This window comes from Oryzias latipes, chromosome 24 (genome assembly GCF_002234675.1).
Source record: "Oryzias latipes chromosome 24, ASM223467v1".
In the NCBI taxonomy this organism is placed as follows: domain Eukaryota; kingdom Metazoa; phylum Chordata; class Actinopteri; order Beloniformes; family Adrianichthyidae; genus Oryzias; species Oryzias latipes.
Window position 1 is genome coordinate 3,189,329 of NC_019882.2, and position 23,477 is coordinate 3,212,805.

The following is a 23,477-nucleotide window of genomic DNA, read 5'->3' on the forward strand; positions in this document are numbered from 1 at the left end:
TGCACTAAGTAATTCTGCACTTGGACAATTTATTTAGAGCCAAAACACAGATTTAATGAAAGTCAAATACCTCTGAAAGGAGTTCTTCTCCATAATTAGACGTCAAATGCATGAACCTATTTTTTTTGGTTCACGAAAAACAGGTAAACTGGTCCTGGCTTAAAAGCTAATGCAATTAAATGATGAGTAAGTTAGCTGCCCATGTAAATGCACTAAATGTTCCCGTTTTTTTCTGAAAATCCTCCATAACCACGTCCATGTGGCAGACGGAGAGGGAAGGATGAAGGATGTCCGCCATTGTGTCTGCTTCTACTTTAAACCTCCATCCTCTCCGTCTCTGGGGATCCCGGACCTGTGTTAGAGGCAGGTTCTGCGGTTTACGGCTGGAAAATCGAATGCTACGTGTTTCCTGCAGGCGAAGCAATGATTTACAGCTCTGAGTGATAAAGTGAGCTCCCGCCTGACAGTGCGGATGTGTGAGAGCTGCATCCAGACATGTCAGACATGCGGAGTGAGTGCGGTCGCATGGTGAGCCTGGTCACCACAGTGTGGTTACATACACTGAAAGCACAACTTATGTTGGAACACAGTACAGAGGAGAAAAGCTGTGGCACACTTTTAGTTACCAGTGCCGAACATCTCACATAATTAGCACAACGTCCACATCCTTCTCCAGTGAGCAGAGATCACTTCATGTGGTTCACAACTGGAAGCGAAGCCCTGACCATCAAATCCAAGCAAACCCTGCTGTCATGGTTACTCACAAGGTTACGTACATGACTCACTCCTTTCCAGAGTGTCTCATTTTAAAGGGATTATTGAGTTTAATGCACCTCAAAACTGCACAGGACTAAAATAGTCCAGCATCCAGGTCACAGAATCCAAGCTGCTGATCTGAGACACAGAGCCAAAAAGTTCTTCTGTTGAGGTCATCAGTCTTTTAGCAAAACCGCAGGCGCACGCCAGGCGGATCAATAATCCCCATCGAGCCTCACCACAAGCCGCTCCAAACTCAGAGGACAGGCGAGCGGAGGAGTGCCGGGGGGACCCGCGGAGAACCCGATACTCTCAAAGATGCTGTTTGTCTCCGGCTGGAGGACATGTGGATTTGTATTTGGCAGGTCCTACTCTTAAACCTGAGCTTGTGTGCTGTGATTGGTCACTTCCTGATGGGGCTAAAACGTGACCCTATAAAGGATGACGGATGTCACTCAGCGTCGAGCACGAAGACTCAGGTGGGGCTGATGGAAAACAGAATTTTCTTTTCACAAAAGGTCAAACCTGTACTCCTGCACCTTTTTCAGCCATGTTGGTTTGTGTCATTTTTTGTGTTCTGTTTTTCCATTTAGAGCATTTACAGAAAGTCTAGATTCTCCAACAAAGACAGCAAATCTGTAACTGATGGGGCAAAAGGTTTGGAGCTAGAACATTTTATATGGGGGGCAAATGACGTTGGAAGGGTGTCAAATGAGAGTGGAAGGATCAAAAATACGTAAATGAGGGGCTCCATTGCTCTTGTTATTTTTGCAATGCCTAAAGAAGCTTGTATTGAGGGTTGTTTCATCTTTGTCAATAACTGTACTAACATTGACTCAAAAGTTGGGTGGGCAAATCTTTTTTAGGAGGATTTTATGGCTCCAAATTGGGGTTTTCATCAATTTTGTGTGCTACACGGTGGTGTACTGGTTAGGACTCTCGCTAGAAGCTAGAAGGCCCTGGATTGAATCCTGGTTGGGTCTGTTCTGTGTGGAGTTTGCATGTTCTCTTTGTGCCTAAGTGAGTTTTCTCTGAGTTTCCTTATACAGTCCCAAAAACATGCTTCATGGGGTAATTTGTGTTTCTAAATTGTCCCCATATGAGGCCATGATCCTGCCTCAGAGACTGGTGTACCCTGTAGGTGGGATAGGCCCCAGCAATCCTGTGCCACCAAAAGGGACGGCTTCTATGGATAGATGGATCTGTTTTACTGTCAGAGTAAATACCCAGAATCTCTTTCCTTCAGGCTGTTAAACCATCTCCACAGAATGGGTCCGCCATACGGGTTTAGTTTCTCCATTTTCCAGGGTTGTCCAGATCTGATATAGTGAGCGTCTCTCCATCTTTCCGCCAACCTCAACTACGTCGTTTCAAACTGGGTTTGTAAGAATTCTTGAGTTGTTGGGGTATGTAATTTGTGTCTTGTTTTACCTTTACATCCATTTACGGACCCTTAGACAGGGCTGTAACATAAATTGGGGGCTCGTCCGGGATTAATTCGTTTTTTGTGACATGTTTGTTAGTCAGGTGTTTTTGTCTTACGATGCTTTGGGGTTTGCTTGTTTGTTTTTTGTGTAATTTGGTTGACAGCTTTATTGTGAAAGTACATAAGAATGGCTTTTGATTTGGATAAATTTATTTGGCACGTTTGGAGAAATTAGATGAGTGAACAAAAGCCGACTAACTTTTATCTGCCCAACACTATGATTTTTACATACCTAGTAATAAAGTAACCCTTTAACATTGGGAGTTGGGTCATCTAGACCCACTAGACAGTGCTCTGAACCTTTTTTCTTCAATGATTTGTGATCTTCACTGGTGTCCATGTATTACATGAAATCTCTCCACCTTTATCCACCTTTGTCATGGTACGGAGAACACGTCAATGTAAGGGTGGGGTCATCTAAGACAGCACCGGAGTTAATTGGGGGGGGGGGGGGGGGAACGTTTTTAAGAGTTTTTTTATTACTCAATTGCCTTTTTTTGTATTTGCAGGATCTACAAATGTCATTTTTGACTCTTAATTCTAACATTTCATTAATAAATTATTTGACTGTTAAAAAATGTTGAATTTGTACTTCATTTTATGGTTTGTTCACCTTTCAAAAAAACATTTTTGGGCTGTTTTTAATGTGCCGTTAAAAGTTCTAAAGTAGGAAAATGTTTTGGAAAAGTGCAAAAAGTTAAAACCCCTGTTGAGTTTTAGAAAATATCTAATGAACGTCTGCAGCAGGTCTCCTTCCCAGGTGCAACATCTAAGGTAAGCTGCAGCTCAATTTGACTTGCCCTTTCAAGGCGCATTGAGGCCTTTATGGCAGCATTTCCAAAAGTACGGGGTCTGGTCCTTAATTGGATCACGGGCTTGTTTCTGGTGGGTCCTCAAACGTCAAACCGAGCAGTTTGTTTTAATCAGCTGAGGTCTCAAAGCAAGACTTAATTTACACAATTTATGCCTGAGCTGAAGGGTTTTCCTAGAGCTGGCTTTAACCCTGCTGTGTGTGACTCCCTGTCAGCCTATATGGTGGCTCAGCCAAGGCCAGCCACTGGCAGATCCACTGGGAGTGTAATAACATATTAATGTGGCGTGCCAGACCCCATGACCAGACGTGTTTGACGTTAATGCTCCACTGTATATTATCCAGCTTGCAGAAATGTTGGATGTGAGCGATGGGACTCAAGGACGGGGATGTTTAGGTACTAATTACCAAACAGCAAGGCACAAGTCTCACTCCATATTTCCTTACTCCTGTGGAAACACTAGGCAGGCTCCATTTATTTTCTTTGACTGTTGTTTCTGGCAAGGCCGCGTCTCGGTAAACACCACTCGCCCACCATTGTAAATCCGACAGGCGCAGATCTTTCAAGTTAGACTCCTTTGAGGAAATATGGAGACAGATCGGATGGCGGCGTTCGGGTTTTCCGTCTTAATGAGAGAGTGGAGAAGAGGGATGGCGTTTGATCCTTGGCATGGAAGCCTCTATTTAAGCCTGTCAGCGGTCATCACTCTCTCTGCTGTGGATGGAGAAACAAACCTACACCCCTGGATTTGATCAGCTCAGTCAAGCACACTTAACTCTTTCTGGAGCACCTTGGCTGTCGCAGAGATATTCCTCCCTTCTTGACAGTATCTGCGCCGACTGATCGTGTCACCGGGAAAGAAAAGGCAGAAGCAGATCTGTGAAAATATTATTTTATTTGCAGACTTTTGCATTGAGCAAGCCTCTCAGTCATCACGCTCCAGTTTCGTATCATGTTTTTGTCCAAACCACACAAGAGCATTACGGCTCTTCAAGGAAGTCTCGCTGCAGCGGCGGCCAAAGATGATAAGCCTGGAGACGAGTTTCCGTTCTCCTCGTTGCGGGCAAAGAAACGTTCAAACCTCAGGGTTTTTAAAATAGACTCATCACAGCGGAAGAAAAGATCTTTCCATTGGTGACCTGGAGGGCGGGGCTCCCGACCACCCTGGACCTGGAAGAGGCTTTTCATCGCAGCACTAATGGCTCTGCCCAATCAGGCCTGATTGGGACTGCTAAATAAATAGTCTCTCCATTTGTAATATCACGCGGTAACCTAAGACAAAATCAATACTTGGAGTGAACGCTAATAAGCTTTTTGCTGGAGCTGCGATGCATTTGTCAGAATAAGTCCATCAGTGACGTTGGCATGGGATTTCATTCTCCAGTGGAAGAGGGTTTTTTTTTTTTCTATGTTCTGAAGGGTTCTATATCACGTTTGAATGCAGTGGATGAATACAAGCGAGCGGTTCCAACACAAACTTTGTTCTGTTAAAGCCTTTGCTTCTGGCCAGAGTTTGTTCTTGCTGAAAGAGTGAGAGAAAGTCTCTATTTAAACTCCCGGAGGCCGGAGTGAATCTCAAGACACGCATAAGGAGAGTCATACTTTGGGTAATGATTGATGATCGAAATGAAGCTGCAGGTTGAGAGGGGTCATATTCAACACATATTTAGCATTAATCATCAATCACAGATGAAACAAGGTGTCTCCCCGGGAGCCAAAGATTGATAATAAACACTGGAGTCAGACTAGACTTCTGTGGATTTGGGAATAAATAAAGAGAACGACCTTGACATCAGCAGCTAGTAAAATATTTGGCCATGTGTCGGAGTTTGTCTGAAAGAGACCTTTGTGTTACGAGAAATAAATACAGACACAATCACTTTTGAGTGAGAAGTCAAAACTTTTATGGCGGCGTCGGCGTTTGATGCTGCTCGAGTAGGTTTGATTGATCTCCTGCTCCGCTTCTGTTTCGCCATGTCTGCCCATTGAACCCCCCCCCCAACGACGGGTGCCAAATGACTGCAATCAGGATGCTTCAAAAAGACTGTTGGTGTGACGTGCACAACTCTTTCCTTTTAGACTGAAGGGTTTTGTTTCAAAGCTCAGTCGGGGAGCTACTTGGCCAGTCTCCTCGCCACGTCTTTGTAGGCGGTCTCGATCTCGGTGGTGTCAGCACAGGTGTTGGTGAACTCATCACGGGCGTAGGCTTTGTTCAAGTACCGCCATACTCCCTTCATGTCCGCTGGGATGTCATAGTTACGATACTTCTTAGCAACGACCTAAAACAGAAGGAGAACATGTGTAAGCTTTTCCAGAGGGAGGTCACATTGATAAATCTCATCAATGTGGTAAAAGAAAAATCAAACACCAATTAAAAACCAGAGTTTCTGCCAATGACACAGCAAATCCCATTTATTTGGTTTAAAAAAATTGTAAGAAAGCAGAGAATAAATCGAATTTCACCACAAAATTCACATAAAAGCAGCAAATAGAAACCAAACACAAAACTTGTAGGTGTAGCAAAAAACGTGAACATTTTTTTTCTTTGTTGTTTACACAAGAATACCAAAATACTCAGTTTTGACTTTGGCTTATATAGATATAATCATGTCTTTATTTTCATTTTAGGGACAAAACCAAAGAATTTTTAGTGAAAAAACAAATAAAAATACAAAATCTTAGATTTTCCTAAAGTCAAAACCTAAAGAATCACTGATGAAAATGATGCTTTTTCTGTTTTAAACATGAACTTGTTGGAATTTTTCTCATGATGAACAAAATATATAATTAAGGTAATTAAGCTCAAAATTGCATTTCTGGTGATTTTTTCATTTAAATCGTTGTGAAACAGGAGCAGATGAAACATGCCATTTAAAAAAGATCGTATTTGTGTAGAAAATATGCCGGAGTGGGCCACGAGCTTCCTGCTCTGCTCCATTCTGATCATCCACTGTCAGACAAATAGATCCATGAACGTTTTTGTTTTTCTTAGGTCTTACTTAGAAATCCATTTTTTATTAGCTCTTTCAAAGAAAGAGTTCAAATTTAATTTTAACATGAACTTTCCTAGATTTTTTTCAATCAATTTTACATTTTAACTGTTAAATGAACTTAGATTCAGTTCAGATTTTCTCATAGTATGAAGGTTTGCTGTGGCTCAAATAGATTTTCTTTGCTTTAGATCAGTCTGCATGAAAGTATTCACCTTTTGACGTTTTCCAACGCAGCTGTTGTCCAGCCAATGTTAGCCTTCATGTCTTACATTCAGCCCATGACTGTGTGGGTTAGTATTTGTGGGTTTTATCTCCATAGCAACCATTTTATATTTTGATTGCCTAGCAGTGACAAACAGGTCTACGTGAGTTTTAGAAGAATCGGCAAAACAAATTTTTAGATTTCCTTTTGGCAACAGAGATTTTTTTTGTTAACCACCCCCACATTCCTTATACGTTCATATTGGATGTAATGTTTTTTCCGTCAGCTTTAGCCAATATTTTGGCTAAAGCCACTTATGCAAGCTTGCCATGTCAACGCCTTTCAATGCAAACTTTAAAACCAAAGTTTTTTCCCCAAGTAGCCTCCTAATGATGCTCGAGAAGTTAGAAGGCAATAGAAACCCCTAGGAGGAGATTTAACTTGGAGAAGGTAATAAAGGTGATTTTTATTATTTTAATTCAAGATGGCGGCCTCTAACAAAGGTCGAAGGTCAATGATACTTCAGTTGTGCTTGTAGACTTAACCTGGTGACGTGTGTGTGATATTTTATGAAAAGCTTGTGGTTGTTCTTCGAAATAAAATTAAACTTCTTAATGTTTTGCTGCCTAATCCAGACATATTTTTTGTGTTTTTCGTTACCTTGACGATGTGCAGTTTGGGCAGGAGGTTGCAGTCTGCAAGCGTGAGCTCGTTTCCATCCAAGAAGCTCCTGCTGGAGCCCTCCTCTGAGTCGTTCGCATCGGCCTCACCCGGCAAGGGGCTGTTAAGGTAGTCGTCGAGCTTCTTTAGGGCTTTGGTCAACCCTTTTTCTAGAGCTGACGACAGAAGGAAGAGAAGCATCCATGAGGGACCCTGTTCTATGAAAACTGACACACAGTGGAGCAGCACTGCACACCAGCCAGCTCTTAAACATTTGACTTTGCTACCACCTAGTGGAGAAACATAGAATTACTGATGTCTTCTGGGAGAAAATGTGAGAAACTTGCCGTCGTTGGCCTCGGGTTTAGTGTTCTTGATGAAGGCTGAGAATTTGGCAAAGATGTCATTTCCAGCTGTGTTGGACTCTCTGTGCCTGGCAGCCAGTTTGGGATACCTAAGCACACAAAGGCAGGAGGTGCCATCACGCCAAAACATCTGGACGGCATTAACACCTGGACTGGAGCTGAGCTCACGTTTAAACAGTGTTACAGCCTCACAGCGAGCTGGCTGATCCCGCCTAAGCTCTCTGAAGCTAAGGTCCAACTTTAATGTAAAGAACTTTGCAGGCTGTAAAAGACAGATTTAGTTAATCTGAACATTTTCTACACTGAAACAAAAACCCATTCCCTTTCCTGTTAAAATATTGTATAAATATTCAAACATTTTAACTAAAATGTTGCAAAATTACTTTGGAGGGCAGAGCGTAGCCTCCAGAAACTCCTCAATCTTGTTGGTATCTGTCCTGACTTCGCCATCAAAGGTGAGGAAAGGAGGGTGTGTCCCCGGGGCCAGGTTGTGCAGATCTGTAGGCTTTCTGCAAAGCAGAGGACCAAAAGGTCAGCGCCAAAAAGTCATTTTTCACACCCGGCAGCCTCTCGAGAAATGCCCACCTTTTGAGGTCGACGGTGGTGACGTTGAAGACGACGCCTTTGAGCCAAAGGATCATGAAGAGACGCTGAGAGAAGGGGCAGTTCCCAACGCTTTCTCCGTCACTGCCGGCCTACAAACAAACGCAAGGCGGATTTATGACATTCTGCATCACAACCATCAAACATTTGTCCCAGAGATTAAGGGATCTTTGAATTTTTTCCACATTTAAAGACAATTAACCAGCTATTTATCCACTAATGAGATCCTGTCATGATTTGGGTTTTTTGTCTTAGTTTTTGCTTTTTTGTTTGTTATATTAGAGTTTTGCTTCCTGTTTTATTTTGAAGGGTTTCTGCTTGTCTTTGTTTTTGAGTATGACTTACCTGGTTCCAATCTCTCCTGATTGTTGTCACCTGTGTCTTGTCACTCCTGTTTGTATATATGTCTCGTCTCTGCCGTCCTCTGTGCCGGTCCACGCTGTCATTTACATAATTTGTTTTTTTTGTATTTAGAATTAAAACCCCTTTGACTTGGAACCACCTACTTTCCGTCTCTGCATTTTGGTTCCTCCATCAACACCCCCCCAACCTGACAGGTCCATAAGTAAAGTACTGAATTACCCAATACTTCATCTGATCTTCTAACATGTTTTTTACTCTTTGCTAAAGTTGACTGCACTCACACCTCAGTTAATGTTTCTTACGTGAGAGTTATCAGTGTGTACACCATATACAGATTACTTTTTAATATTGAAAACAAAGTCAATTAAAACCACAGGTGCCCCCGCCACCCCTTTTTGACCCGGCGTCACTGGCTAAGCAGCTTCTACACTCCCCTCGCTCCCACCTCTGCGTCTACCTACCTGGTCACAGCTGTACGTGACCAAAAAAACAATACTTTTCTGTTAGTTTCATTTCCGCAGCAACCATTTTATTTTATGGTGACCTAAAGGTGACGGACAGGTCTATGTGAATTTTAGAAGAATCAACTGAAGTAAACTTATGGGGATTTCCTTTGCAACAGATGTTTTTTATTCCTTTTTTACCGGGTATTAGGTGAGTTTTTGATTATGTAGTGGTGGCTCAAAGGCGCCATAAGAAAGAAAAAAAAAACAATCTGGTCCATCTGTCCAGGACGGCTTTGGGACAGAATTAACTGTCATTTTCTGTAATTTTATAAGAGCTTTTCTAGTAAAAATCTCTGGTTTTAGTCACCATTTCATAGATAACTACAATGGGTTTGACCACTGAGGAAACGTATTTGGTAGCATGTGGCTAGCATGTATGCTTTCATTTTTTTCAGATCAGTTTATCATTTCTGTTTACTCCAAAGCGTCTGAAACTTCCTGTTTGCATAATTCAGGGAATCGGATGGAGTTGCGTCTTCGTGCAGTGATATCGTGTGTCGGCATGCAGATCAGTGATACTTGATCAGCTGCATATTGATTCCATCAGCTGGTTCGTTGGCCGCTGGGGCAGAAGTGCAGGATGTGACCCGCAGAGGCCCACAGGTGCACTGACCTCCTGGTTATCCGGTCAGACTTTCTGGTTCTCCACATGAAGTGGTTAAACAGAAGCAGATATATGATAAAAAAAAAGTGCTGCTGTGAATAAAGCAGCTGCGGGTAAAACCCAGAAAGATGAGCTGCCGGTCCTGGAGCAGCTGAGCCAGCCTTTGATGTGGCGCCTGTGTGTTGCGACGCTTGTGACTCTGCATTTTTGTGGCCAGGCTCGCTTGCATGGTGGTAACAAAATACACAACCCACGGATAATGACCGGCAAGCTTCTGGAACATGGAGGACAAAAGCTGGAGCACAACTAGACGTACACATGCAGCTGAGTGATCCGCTTTAGAGAAAAACTCTATTGCTATTTAAAGGTTTTCAAGAAAATACATTTAAATTTTAAATATTTTAAACTAATATTTGGAGGGGGTGGAAAGTGTAAAATGTGTGATCATTATTTTTGCTCAAAAGTCTTCATAAATGAATTCTGCAAGTTAGATGTATGCACCAAAGTGGGCCAAAACCAATATTTTCTTCTTATATTTGTGCATTTTCTGTCCAGGACTCATCTAGGTCACATCTCAGATGGCAGCAAGATGAAGAACACTAATTTTAGGGTTGAAGTTTTCAATGTAAACTGGATTAACTGCTGCAGAAATGAAAAATTTGTAATGAACGGGGCATAACTTGCAGAAAAAAAGTGTATATTTTTACGAGGAACAAAACCAGTTCACAACAGCTTTAGTGTTTTTAGCCCATTTCTAAGCAAAAGCTTCAAATAATCACGATTTTTTTGAGCTTTTACAGGATTTTGTTTAGAAAAAGAAGTTTTTCGTATTTGTTTTTTATTTGCAGATGTGGTTGGTTTGAAAAAAACTTTGCAAACTTCTTCAAAAGTAGTCAAATTAACTCAATGTGATAAAAATATTAATTACTGATTAAATCATCTATTTATAAGCAGTATTGCTGTGCAGAATCCTGACACTGGGGACCAGTTTATTTGACATGAGGCTTTCTCTGTCATCACAATCCCGGGTCACCTCAGAGAGCGCCGTAACTCTACCTTTACTATTAGATTACACAAGCTTTCCTGATCACACACACATCCTCAAGGTGAAGGTGTTCAGATATATTCGCCTCTAAAATCCTTACAATCTTGCCGACTTACCTTCACAAAAAGTTCAATATCAGGTTCTTTACTGTCTGTGGACATGTTGCTCGGTTTTGACTTTGACCCCAGGTCCTCCTTTGATTGCCTTTTTAAGATGTTTCTATCCTGAGAGTCTGCATCCTCCACATAAAAGCTCAGATCTTTTCATTCTGACCCCCTTCTCTCCAGGAGGGATCTCTGATCCTCGCTGCTGCCTGTAGGTCAATTCCCCCCTCAATTGAGTCTTCCAGGTGAGATTCTGTCAGTGTGGGCTCTGATTTGGACCCAGATGCAGAGCGGATCTTTCTGACACAGCAGTGCAAAGCAGGTGTCAGGCTATACTGGGGGTGGGGGGGTGGAGCCCAGCATCCTCTCCCTTCTCCCCACTGCAACCAAACACCCAATAATAGACAACGCTCCAAGAACTTAGCCACATGTATGATCTTGTTTTCTTCTCAAAATGTACATTTCTAACTGAAAAAATATCCTTTTTTTAAAAAGGTGCTAGAAAAGGTCGGTTTTGTGTCCCCTCGACTGTCGTGCCACTGAGTTCTGGGGTTGATGGAGGCAGCAGTGCCCATATTTAATTCATGCCGATGCGTGTTTGACTCTTTTTGAGCAGATTCCTTTGAGAAATATTGCTGCTTCTGTCAGGAAACAGATTCGCAAATAGAAGCAGAAAAGATTTACTTCACCAGAAGGAGATTTTTCACATTTTAAAATAAAAATAAAAACACAAAAAGTAAGCAGGGGAGGAAGCATCATTTTAGCTGGGAGAAAAGAGAATCAGATGCTGAACATCTTTAAAAAAATCAGATGCTGAACATCTTCAAAAGTCCCTATTGACAGGAGAGCTCCCTCTACTGGTTGACACACCAATACGCAGCTTAAATTAATTATTAGACCCCCCCAAAAATACACATAGGTCTTGTATATGAGAGGAAAATGTTACTATGTCCTGCAGCAGTCGTGTACGGAGCCCCTAAAGGGACAAGAAAGTAAATTGAGCTACAATTTTAATTTAAGTGCCTGCTACAAGTTTAAACTCCTTCTAGGGATTTTCATCTATTGCCTCTTAACTCCCCGAGTGTCATTGGGAAGCTACTTGGGGGAAAATGTTGGTTTTAGATTTTGCAGCTCTTTTTACGGTATTAGCGTGGCAATTTCACAAAAGTGGCCTTATTGTGAAAATGTATGGCATGAATCGTTGGCTCAACCTTAGCGACACAATGTAATACAAGATATGGACATTTTGGGGATGTGGCCACGGTTAACAAAAACCTCAGTTGCTAAGGAAATCCAAAGGCTTACTGTTGGCGATTTTTCTAAAACTTGTATAAATCTGTTTGTCACATTCAGGCGACCCCAAAAAGAAATGGTTGCTATGGAGATAAACCAACAGACAAACTGCCATTTTTTAAAAAAAAAGGTGTGGTTTGTTTTTTTCATGAATTTGTCATATGCAGATTTGACCAGGATGGCTAGGCAGGGGGAGAGAGTGAAGGGTGGGATGTAGCCAGTGAGGGCAGGTAAAGCGGGGGTGACAGGGATATGATGAGGGCAGGGGGGGTCATACAATGCCGCTTCCGCCTTTAATTTTTAAAAAGTATTTGCAACCAAAGATGCGTTTTGAAATGTCCGTTATATATATTTTTATTTTTTACTTTATGTTTTAATTATAGTGGGGGGGGGGGGGGGTTGGCACAAAAATTATATATATTTTATTTTATATAATATTTTAGCTGCAGAGTGCTTCCTATATCCCCTTTTTGTTAGTTTTTCTCCCAGTTTCCCCAGGATTTGACGGCATATCCATGTGATTTGCTGATCTTTGTTTGATCATTTATGGATATTTGTCTTCTGGAACTTTGAGGAGCAGCTTTGAATTGTGTGTCCTTCTGAAACAAAGCAGAACCTAAGTCCCAGACTCCTTGGGCTAATCATTCACTCTGAGCATCAAACAGTAACAGACATTCTTATCTCCCCTGAGTGAAGGTGAATGGGAGTGTTTCCAGTGTTAACACGGCCTGCTAATAGGTTATCCAAATGTTTTTTGAGCATCATCATGCCTCTTAAGTAACAACATGCACTATAGATCCCTGAATCCTATATTAATATGCATTAAAATGGTGGATGCTGCAGTCAAAAACACTTGCTGGCGTTTAGCAGACTGTTTCAGAGTGACTGACTGGTCCTCCGAGTGCTGTCAGCACCTGCAGGTGAGCTCCGCCCCTCCTACCAAAGCCATCCACCTGTGGCTCCGATTAATTCAGATAAGAAAAAACAAGAGGGGGACAGAAGCAGTAAAACCCAGATATTATCACTTCCAAGTTGAATCATTGTCTCTTTTTTTATCATAATTGTTTTATAATCACATCAGATAACACGGTCTTCCACAATAATGCCCATTTATGGTAATAATGAGCTCAGATTACTGATTAAAACTCATTAATAAATTGAAATAAATACATTAAAATAATATCAACAGGGTGTGCTTTGCAGTAATAGACCAATATTAGGTGGGGGTTTCACTGAAGTGATGTATAAAAATAAAAATATTAAACAACTGAGGAGTAAAATGTTTGCAGCTGTCGTCCTTAAATGGACGCCAAATGCAGTCAAACGCCTGCTGGTAAGTATAGGTGTAGGAAGGCATTGTAAATTCCTGTGAGTTTAAAATTATCTATAAAAAGTGTATTATTAACAAACTGTTCAATAACAACATTCTGCTAATCTACAAAGTCAGATAACAGCCATAATTTGGCATTTCTTTTATATCTTGATAGATATAAACAGTACTAAAAATAGACGTTTTCATAAATATGTCTCATCAATCTTAACCATGATAAGGTTTTTCTGTTCAGGCCGCAGAAATTCCCCTCTTCCTGCACAACAAACAAACAAGAAAGCAAAAAAAAAAAAAAATGGGGAAAAAAACACACCAAATGTAAGTATTTGTGCCTAGTTTCTAGTTTAATCATCTAATTGCAGTTAATATAAGATAATGTTAACTTTTCTACAGACTTTTTAGTAAGATGTGTAAATTTGTTGCAAGAATCTAAATCTTGAATATCTTGTTGAGTCATTTGATCTTGAAAACATCTTATTTTAAGTAATATCTTTAATCAAAATTGTTTTTTTAACACAAATTTACACAAAATATTGACAACTTTATCGTAAAACCTAATTCTAGTCTTTTTTCAATTGGTCTAGATATAAGGATAAACGGACTATTGTAACTTTTAAAATAGGGGAAAAAAGAAAAGCAAGTCTGGAATTGTACCAACTTTAGAGATGTGAAACATTTTTAACAATGCACGGTTATCTTAGGACATAATAATTCCCATTACCAGAGTAGTATACCTAAATATGAATGCTTATAGATTATTTTAGGATTGCATTTAGTCTTAAAAGGTCAACTTTTTTTAAGAAACAGAGATTAATTTATCTATTGGCAGATTTCTTTTCATCTACATTTTATGGAAATGATTACATTTTTTTCACTGCTTTTGAACCATGTGTTTTTTTCCAGCGTAACCCTGATCACTCTGGTATTTTGGAAAACAGCTTAATGATTAGACCAGGTGGTTACTGGATAAAAGTCAGTGAGAGAAAAAAAAGAAAATGTCTCAACCAGAGCCGTTCACCACCTTTAAAAAGGGAAATAAAATATTTATGAAGTAGTTATATTGATTCCCCTAAATTAATAATAAGTTGAGCTTCATGGTGTTTTATTTTTATGACATGAAAATGAGTAAATTTATGACACAAACATTTTCTATAAGATGTTTTGACTCAGGTTTACAGTGTTTTAAAAAAATATGGAATTTGTTTGGACCTTCTACTGTGAGACCTTTTCTGCTTACCTTCACGTACAGACAGATGTCAGGTGGGCTTGGATCCTCCGACGCCTTCCTCTGATCCTCTAAAGTGACGTTCTCCAGAGTTTTCAGGCTGCAGTCTTCTGGCTGGTCGGGCTTCAGGTCAGTGTCGCACACCATCAGCGTCCCATCTTCTGGGTTTTCATCCAAGTTCTTCGGTTGGACAGGCGGGTCGTCGCACGGGTGGCCATGAGTTGATGAATTGTGAGAAGAGACAGATGAATGTCTGGATCTGTTCTGGACTTCTCCACTCTCCTCGATTCCGTCTTCATTTTCTTCGTGGGGTTCGGAGATCTTCTCAGACACATTTTTGCTCTCTTTGAGTGCCCGTTCTATCATTTCGTGAACTTTGGGGATCTTCTCAGCCCCTTCCCCGCTCTCAACGAGCTCTTCATCGCTCTCCTTGATCACCTTGGAGCTCTCCTCGTCCACAGTTTGCTGCAGTTCCTCCACAACTTCCACCTTATCCTCCTCTGCTTTTTTTTCGTCAAGGTCGCTGGATGAGGAGGATGAGGATCTGCGTTTCTCCTCGATCTTGATTCCCGGGGAGTTGGGCTCTTCTTTTGCAGATGTGTGGATCTGCACCTTGCTGTACAGCTGTTCCTCCACCTCGCCTGAGTTCTCATAAACAGGTTCCTTTGTGTTCTCATACTGGGGCTCATTGTCAGCTCCATCCCGGAGCTCCGTCTGGACGTCCTCCTGATCAATGCGTTCATAGATCCTCTCCATGTTGGTGAATAGTTGGAGAAAGAGCTCTGGAGCTGTGCACACAGTCTGTCCGTTTGCTTCTGACTGACTGAGCGCACGGGCAAACTCCAATGATAGCTCCTCACTGACCTTTGATCCTACGTGCTAACGCAGGAATAATGCTGAAACTGAGGCCTGCACCTTCAAGGACGTTTGGGTTCAGTGAACAAGCGAGGAACAAAGTTTTTTAATAAGTCCTTTTTATTTTCAGAAGACTTTACAGCTGCACCAACATGGCAAAGATAGCTATTTATCAGTGATATTAAAGATCCACATTTCAAATCCAAGGAAATATTAAAATTATACATCTCTTTTGTGTCAAATATCTCAGGATCAGGTACTTTGAAATATATTCTGGTATCATTTTCCATCTCCCAACAAATTGAGGGGATCTATCAGACGACACCTCTGACTTAAAAAGGTTAAAATGATCCAAAAATTGACATATAAATGCTTTCAATTTGTGTATAAAGTGTTTATCACAGTGATGTCTGTCTTTTTTTTAGGGCAGGATTACAGCAGGTGCATTTAAGGTGCTGAAAATATGTGAATCAATTTGGATTCGACATCTTTTTCTTACTTCTAAAGTTAAGCTAATTGAAAAGGCTTAAAGTCCCACTCCGATTATCTTTTGATCTATTTTCAAAGCATTCTCAGGGGTAATTATGATTATGCCATTTTTATTCAAAAACTTCTAGGACATAGTTTCTGCACAGGAGTTCATCAGAAATTTACCCCCGAGTTGTGGACGGGACGGTAGCTTATTATTACTTGTATTTTGTTGTCTACTCCTGATTCACATCAATTTGGATAAAGAAATACTTGGAAATACATTTTTAATCTCGATTTAATCGGAGTGGGTCTTTAAAGCAGGACAAACGTACAGTACTTTGTTTAAAACAGCAACAGCAAACTATAAGTGCAAATTACAGGCCACTTGTCCTTAAAAAGCCACCACCGATTACCCCTTCACGCTCCTCCAACCCAGTAGTGCAAAAATCCTGCAACTCATGCCCAAAAAGAAGTTTTTATCAACCAAACAACGAAAGCTAAAATCTCTACGACAGCTTGCTGAGCAATTGCACTTCACATTTTACAAACATGATGGCGATGGTGGGGACAGCCGATGCAGATGAGGGCAGTACAAGAGTACAAACTCCACAAAAGACAGAATGACACACAAAGAAATGAACACTCTAAAGAGATTTTCTACGTTCAGTTTAAAGGCTAATGGTAGCTTCCTAAAGGTGATGTTATCAGCTCATTGAGCAAGGCGTGAGTCTTCAGTTGAACACTTATTTCCTGCAAATACTTAGAAGCAACAGTGACCACGGCATGTTTCACGAAACTCTCAGAATACTCTACAGTAATCACAGCGTTGGAAGTTTAGTCTTAATTCAGTGGGAGTAAAAAGACTTTGGTTCTTCTTTACTTTGTGACATACAAATCTGCGTTGCATAGATTTGAAAATGTCAGCTGAATTAAATGCTTCCGAAAGCTGCTGTTGTGCAGTCTGATCACAATTTCTGCAACTTGCAAAACGTTCAGGAAAGTAGAGAGAAGGCTCGGGGTCTGGATCCTGTCCGACACTTCAGGTTTGCGTAACTTTGAATGCCATGAAGGCAGGATTGTCTGAGGGTTTGCACAGTTTTCCCCATTTCATCAACTGTTGCTGTTGTCCCTGCTCAAAACAACAATCTTACCTACCTGTGGTATGATCATAAAAGCCAGTTCATGGTTTCTACCAAGTGGTTTTGGATCCTGCGTGTGGTCAGACCATGCAAATCTTCCCCTTCCCCTTAAGCCTTAGTCCCCTGCACCTGTATGAGGGCTGCAGCTTTTTGGGTTGTACAGGCCCAAAGAGGGTCGCAGACAGGAGCGGCCACAACTGTCGTGGTTTGTCAGGTCCCTGTCTTTCTGTCTCCCTCTTCTGGTCATTGCTACTTGTCTTATCTTCTGGCCTTTTCTGTTGTTTTTCAATTTTGTCCCCACAGGTGTGCTGCATTACTCCACATACACCTGCAACCCATCTAACCATGGGTCTTTTTAAGACTGTTTTGCCAGCCCTCACCTGCCAGTTCATCAACTAACATCATGAGGCATTGAGCCCATGAAGAGATTACTCTGGCCTCTTAAACGTTACTGATTCTAGTTGTCTTCCTCTTCCAAGTTGCTCATTCCCTTGGTTAACCTTCAACTTTTGGACAGCACTGACCACTAACCATACCAATTTCTGGATTTCACCACCTTCCTTTAAATCAACATACGGTTTGTTCTTTATCAGGCAGCTTTCTACTGCTTCAGACATGACAGCATCGTAAATGGCGGGTGGGTGTGTCTTACAGCTCCTTTGAGGCTCGTAAGATCTCTTTAAAGGACATCATGCTGATGTAAGTTACAAGCACTTATATCGCATGTGTATAGGTGTCATACGGTGTCCATACGCTACACTTTAGTCGTTGGTAAAGAAACAGCCCCTTATTTATCACCCATAAATGCAGCACGCATAGTTTGCAGGTAATTTGTAAGTACCCGTTGGATGGCAAAGACCTTGATATTGATATTTCTTGTGAGGAAACCTCTGTGACCCATTCAACCCATTTATACCCACAGACAGCCCGTATCCACCCATAAGGGGAGTTTCGACTAAGGCTTTAATGCTAGCATCGACCACATTGCCCACAAGATTAGGAGGGGTTGTGGAAGAAGTTTACGTCCCTTCTGCATATTTCCCTTTTGAGACGTAGAAAAACAAGGAAATAATGCTACATCTTAAATGCACCACTGACTCAAGTCTGCTGGTCGTCATGGAGATCACATTAGCAGCCAAGCAGGAAGAGATGCCACACCAGTCAAGTCACAAAGGACAATCTAAAGCATAACGTTTGACTTGTTTGCGCAGGAAAGGAAATAATCAACTGGAGCAATAAAAAAAAAAAGTTTTTGATTTGTCCAAGCTCCATAAGGGGGCTTCCTGCAAGACCCCTGGGAATACTTAGAAAACATGAACTGGCCCATAAGGAAAGTCACACTTTTGGCGACAAAGCTTACTTTGGACGTAGTCCTCCTCTGATTTCTCTTTTTTAAAAGTCATAGTTTCGGTCACCAAATAAGCTGCACACGTTTTAGAACTACAATGATTCTTCACCTACTGACTATGATAATGTTGAGAAATTCACAATCAAAGCAAAGCCACTAAAAACCCAAGAAAAGATTAAGTCTGTACCAGAAGTAAATTCCTTAAATGCATCTCTACTTCAACGCTTATCGCTACATTAGATGATGAGGTTTCTGCAGGTTCTCTTCCTTACAAATCAATAGAAAGAGCAGCACAGCCTGTTAGGGAATGAGAAATATTTAAGGAATACTTCTGCAAAATACTGAGTTACTGAGTTCACTGAATACTGAGTGACATTCTTTCAGCTTCCTCAGCTACAGTTGTATGTCTTCTTGCAGTAAGGGCTGCGACATCTCCCAGCTCCTGTGTTTTAGCACTGGCTGTTGATTTAGAGTCACTACTATGATGTAGACCACCAGAAAGCCCAGCACCAGTAGGACACCAATGAAAGAGCCCACAACCGGCGCGTAGGAGTACCTGCTAGGCTTTGGAGGACCAGAAGGGTGGGCTGGAGTAGGGGCCAAAGGGGTTGGCTGTGATGAGAGAAGGTCCTGGACGTTCAGAAGGGAGCCGTTGTTTGGTAGGGGACGGATGGACAGGATGTGGCACATCAGGGGGTACAGGTCAACAGAGCGCATGGAGGACTTGACATAGTTCTGCTGAAAGCCTGGCCCACGAGCCACAAAAATGGGCTGCATGTTGCGTAGGGTGTTGTCATAGCCGTGGTTTCCCACTGAGTAAATGACACAAACATCTTGTATTAGGAAATTTAAAAGTCATGGATTCTGTAACACTGATGTCCGATTCACAAGCTCAGTGTAGAAATGAATTCTGATTTGGTCAAATATTTTGTTTGCAGATGATACCACCTTCTATTCCTCAAATGAAAACGTGGCTCAGCTTCTGAATAAGACTAAACCGACTGAAAATATGGTCTGATCTCAATCTAAACAAAACGTAATTCGTCATACTAATTAGTAGTTGGCTAATGAAAACCAAAGTTGATTTACCAGTAACAAGAAATTATGTCATACTAGGAAGTTTATAAAAACAAGTTTCTTGGAGTAATTATTTCAAATAGTCCTAGAAGATTATTTGAACTTGTATACAAGCAAAAATATTTACTAAACTACATTAATCTAAGTACTTGTAAAAGAAAACGACTCTATAGATACAATAGGGTTCTCTCATTTTACCATACGCCACTTATTGTGTTAAAATATTTATAAATACTTTTAAAAACAAAACAAAATCCTTTTTTACTTTACGGAAAAATTCAGTTGTTCAGTTGTTCTTTAATCTTGTTAGTCTTCATACTGTGCTAGTAATGTACAAAGCTAACTATGGTTACTTCATTGTTTGTTTGAAACAAGAAAGAATAATCTTCAAGCGGTAAGAACTCATTTTAAAATTTAATAGTGTTTCTGTTAAAGGTATAAATTGAGACTGAGTTTTGCTGTGTGAACATTTGTTGGGAAAAAATGAAAGAAAATCATAGATCATAATAAGTTGAAATCAAACTGTCTTTCTTGAAAAAACGTCTTAGTGCTCACTTTTGATCAGGAACAGAAATAAACATCCTGTGAAGTTATTATTAGAGCAAGTGAGAGCTTGGTGTGTGAAATCTATATAAAAATATCTCTATGAGGTGTGAGAACATACACATGAAGTGTTCGGTCCTGTTCTGCATGATGGTCCAGCCCTCCTTGGCCTCCAACAGGATGGGCATGATCCTGACGTTGTGCTGGTAATGGAGGCGCTCTGGGATGTGCTCCTTCCTGTACGCCACCATGTTGGGGTTTGCGTCCACAAGCAAACTGTAGACCTCTTCAAGCTTCCCTAGGAGACAAGTCAACACGCAGATGACGACTTTAGAGAGATTCAAACGTGGGGAGATGTTTGTTGTATAGTTTTGGAACCATTTAAATTTAAAAGTAAAAGTCAGTTTTTATTTTTTGCATTAAGTTCTCTCACGGTTTGATTTTATGCGTTATTTCCGATGTTATTCTGTCCCAGAAAAAATGACGACATCACAGAGGGAGAAAAAACGTCAAATAAAGGAATGGGGCCAAAGTATTTTCAAATCCACAAAACTAAAAAACCAAGACACCCGTCGATGTTGTCCAATTGTTGCAATTATTATGGGATAGCCACAGGACCTACGGCTTGGTGGCCATCTGTGGCAAATCGTCCGATTTAAGGATTTTCACACTTTCCCACAATATGGAAAAAATGAAAAATGTTGTTCGAGCGATCTTCATGAAACTTCACACACATGCTGCCAGATTACGTCTACAACCACAACGGAAGTTTTGTTGACCTTTGACCTAAGAAAGACGCCACCATCTTGGATTTTCCTTAAAAAAAAAAAAAGAAGAAACTATCAACTTACAAATTAATCCTCCTTGGATTTATGATCGATCTCCTTCTAACTCTTCGGAAAGAAACGGTGGGCTGTAAGCCCGCACGATATGAGGAAAACTCTGAATTTGCGATATTAGCGATCAATATTGCAATGCCAATATAACTTGCGATACATGAACAAATGGCAAAACAAGCTTTATTTTATTTTCACCGCAAGCAGCGCTGACCAGGGTGCCAGGGGCAGAAGTGGAGAGGGAGGGGCGTGCATCGGCTGCTCAGCCAGTGTTTGTGCGTCAAAGAGGGACACCAAGGGCAAGCAAACATACAACGCCGTTGGCAGCTTTAAGTGCTTTTACCTTCTTTGGGCAGAATTCCCACCACTGGGCTCTTGTCCACCCAGCTGTACGTGTCTCTTTCCACATACTCGTCCAGTTCTATGATCTTCTCCGGGTAGAGCTGTGCCATCCCATGGTCACTCGTTACTATGAGATTCACTTTCTCATCCAGCCCAGACCTCTTTAGCTCATTCAAAAGGAAGCCAAGCTTCTCGTCGATCCCTGCGATGACCGCATCCATCAGGGGACTCTGAGGACCCAAGGTGTGCCCACTTTCATCAGGCTCCTCCCAATACAGAACTCCAAAATCAACCGCTTCCTCCTCAGGAGCAGAAAACCACTCAATGATCTTCTGCACTCTGGTTTCAAAGGAGACGGAGGAGTTGTACTCCAGATACTGACTGGGGTACGTGCCGTGGATCTTCACGTCTGACCCTGGCCACATTGCCGCCCCACTCCGCCCTCCAGCTTTCTGAACTGACACCCAGAGGGGCACGGCCTGTTCCCACCACCTGGAGTCATAGATGCTGTCCGTCTCCATGGAGAAAGACTGATTCAGGATGGGGTCGTACATCTCGTTCGCCACTATGCCGTGCGTCTCAGCGTACAGCCCCGTCACCAAAGTCAGATGGTTGGGAAGGGTTTTGGTGATGTAAATGTTCTCCACGTTCTCCACCTTCACTCCCTCGTCCATGATGCTGCGGAAATTAGGCGTTGGAACGCGGTCGATGTAGTCCCAGCGGAAGCCATCAAAGGACACAAGCAGCAGTTTGGGCCAACCCTCTACATGTGGCTCGTGATGGATCTGACCGTGTGGGGCGACCAGAGGCAAAAGTGAAGCCCACAGGCAGAGGAGGGGACTGCAGCCTCTTCGCCGTATCGTCATCATGGCGCCACGTGTAACGATTCAACCTGTAAAACACCAATTTTATGTTTTTTAATGCTCAAAAGGATGTCAGCATTTTTTTAAAGTATTACATTAAAGAACAAAATCTATAACACAAACATTAATATAAAAAATGCAAGCTACAATACTGAAACTGCACATATTTAAAGACTTTTCTTGCTCCATTTTTCTGATGGTGGATTTTTTTATAGAAATTGTTGTGAATCAGGAGCAGACGAAAAATTTGTGTTTAAAAAAAAGATCATGTTTGTTATGTTGCTGATCAATGTTGAACGTCTGCAGTAGGCCTGCTCAAGAAATCACATTTATCATCGCGATATCAAGCAGTGCAATTCGCATATCGCAAAAGTCAGCGAAAATTGCTAACCTTAAATGTGCTAAAACAATCTTATGGTAGCTTAAAGTATTTGACAAATCAAATAAATCCCTTTTATGCATTTGACCAATGGGATGGACTCCTTTATATCACTGACCAATCAGATGGAGTCATTTTATGTTTATGTACGTTTATACCGGCTACGGTGACCGTTTAGGTCCAGTTGTTCAGCTCAGAGCACATAGACTCTTTTCAGAATAAGGAAACCCAGAGCGAATCGGAGCTCAGCCCGACTGGAAAAGGGCCGAGACCACCTTGAAAAACGGGTCAGAGAGCGGAGAACGGAGCAGGCCCCGCTTGGGTGTATTCAGACTGAAAAATTGGTCCGCATTGTCAGGGGAAACAAACTCAGGTTCACTTTAAGCAAACAAAAGTATCCAGTCGGGACAAACCCTCAGTTATAGTTGACGGGAAGGGGGGTCGGGGTCGCTCTGTGCCTACAACTCGGACGTGGATTTCTAGTGAACTTCTGCCGCTCTGCACAAACTGTCATAGAAAATGATACAAGTTCTTTGATTTGGGCTCAAATTGGCATAATGCTAGAAAATGGATTACAAGATGACTGGAGAGGGACTTTTAACAGAAAAAGTCTTCAGATGTTTGGAACTTCTCAAAATTCTGGCAACTATTTGTCTTATAAACCCAATAAGGCATGCATTTGTGTGTCTATTAATAGAAATGTTATCTATTTTTGAAGCCTTTGAAGTCAGCTGTAGTTTTGTTACAGACAGATGATAAACAATTGTATTTTGTCAGCAAATACAAATAAAATGTACATTAAAACGTTCCAATGCTGGTTTCAAATCCCAGTGATGTCACTGCATGATTCTTTAGCGGACAAAAACGTCGATGACAGCTAGTTGATGTCATAATTGATTAATTACATTTTGAATTTCTCCTGGACAAAGAACATGCGCGTGCTGCGTCATTAGTGGAATTGATAGGAAGCACCTTACAGTGTCGCCTTTGTGCTGCAGCGCGGCCTGCAGCTGGGGGTCCGGTCCAAACCCAGCAGATGAGCAGAGGTTCTGCAGGAGACTGAAGACAACGAGCTCGCCTCCTTATCGGAACCGACAGCGGCTTGACGCTGCACGCCGAGATAAGCAGCCGGAGGAAGCCCCGCCTACAAACCGCCGCTGTTTACTGTCAGCAGACCGCGGCGGATCGCGCGCACGCGGCGGACTGACCGGCGTCTGCTGCCTGCGCGTGCATGCCTCAGCCCACAAGGAGCTGCGCGACTCAGCTGCGCAGACAGA

General features: G+C 41.7%; 2 protein-coding genes across 4 annotated transcripts; both read right to left on the reverse strand.

Annotated features, from left to right (window-relative positions):
* Positions 1 to 3,930: 3,930 nt before the first annotated feature.
* Positions 3,931 to 15,177, reverse strand: LOC101162647 (chloride intracellular channel protein 5). Of its 2 annotated transcripts, none has more exons than XM_004083342.4 (6): positions 14,360 to 15,177; positions 7,860 to 7,969; positions 7,658 to 7,783; positions 7,257 to 7,363; positions 6,910 to 7,085; positions 3,931 to 5,333 (listed from the first exon to the last, which is right to left on the reverse strand). In XM_004083342.4, exons 1-6 carry the CDS (start codon positions 15,101 to 15,103, stop codon positions 5,169 to 5,171), a joined length of 1,428 nt encoding a protein of 475 aa, XP_004083390.1. In that variant the 5' UTR covers positions 15,104 to 15,177; the 3' UTR covers positions 3,931 to 5,168. The 2 variants fall into 2 exon arrangements, with proteins under 2 accessions (XP_004083390.1, XP_020570538.1); XM_020714879.2 differs by lacking the exon at positions 14,360 to 15,177 and adding an exon at positions 10,512 to 10,820.
* Positions 15,178 to 15,311: 134 nt separating this feature from the next.
* Positions 15,312 to 23,457, reverse strand: enpp5 (ectonucleotide pyrophosphatase/phosphodiesterase 5 (putative)). 2 transcript variants are annotated; one of them, XM_020714880.2, is made up of 4 exons: positions 23,173 to 23,457; positions 20,960 to 21,850; positions 19,902 to 20,078; positions 15,312 to 18,972 (listed from the first exon to the last, which is right to left on the reverse strand). In XM_020714880.2, the coding sequence occupies exons 2-4, from the start codon at positions 21,825 to 21,827 to the stop codon at positions 18,554 to 18,556; spliced, it is 1,464 nt and encodes a 487-aa protein (XP_020570539.1). In that variant the 5' UTR covers positions 21,828 to 21,850; positions 23,173 to 23,457; the 3' UTR covers positions 15,312 to 18,553. The 2 variants fall into 2 exon arrangements, with proteins under 2 accessions (XP_020570539.1, XP_004083440.1); XM_004083392.4 differs by having other exon boundaries at positions 23,178 to 23,456.
* Positions 23,458 to 23,477: the final 20 nt, after the last annotated feature.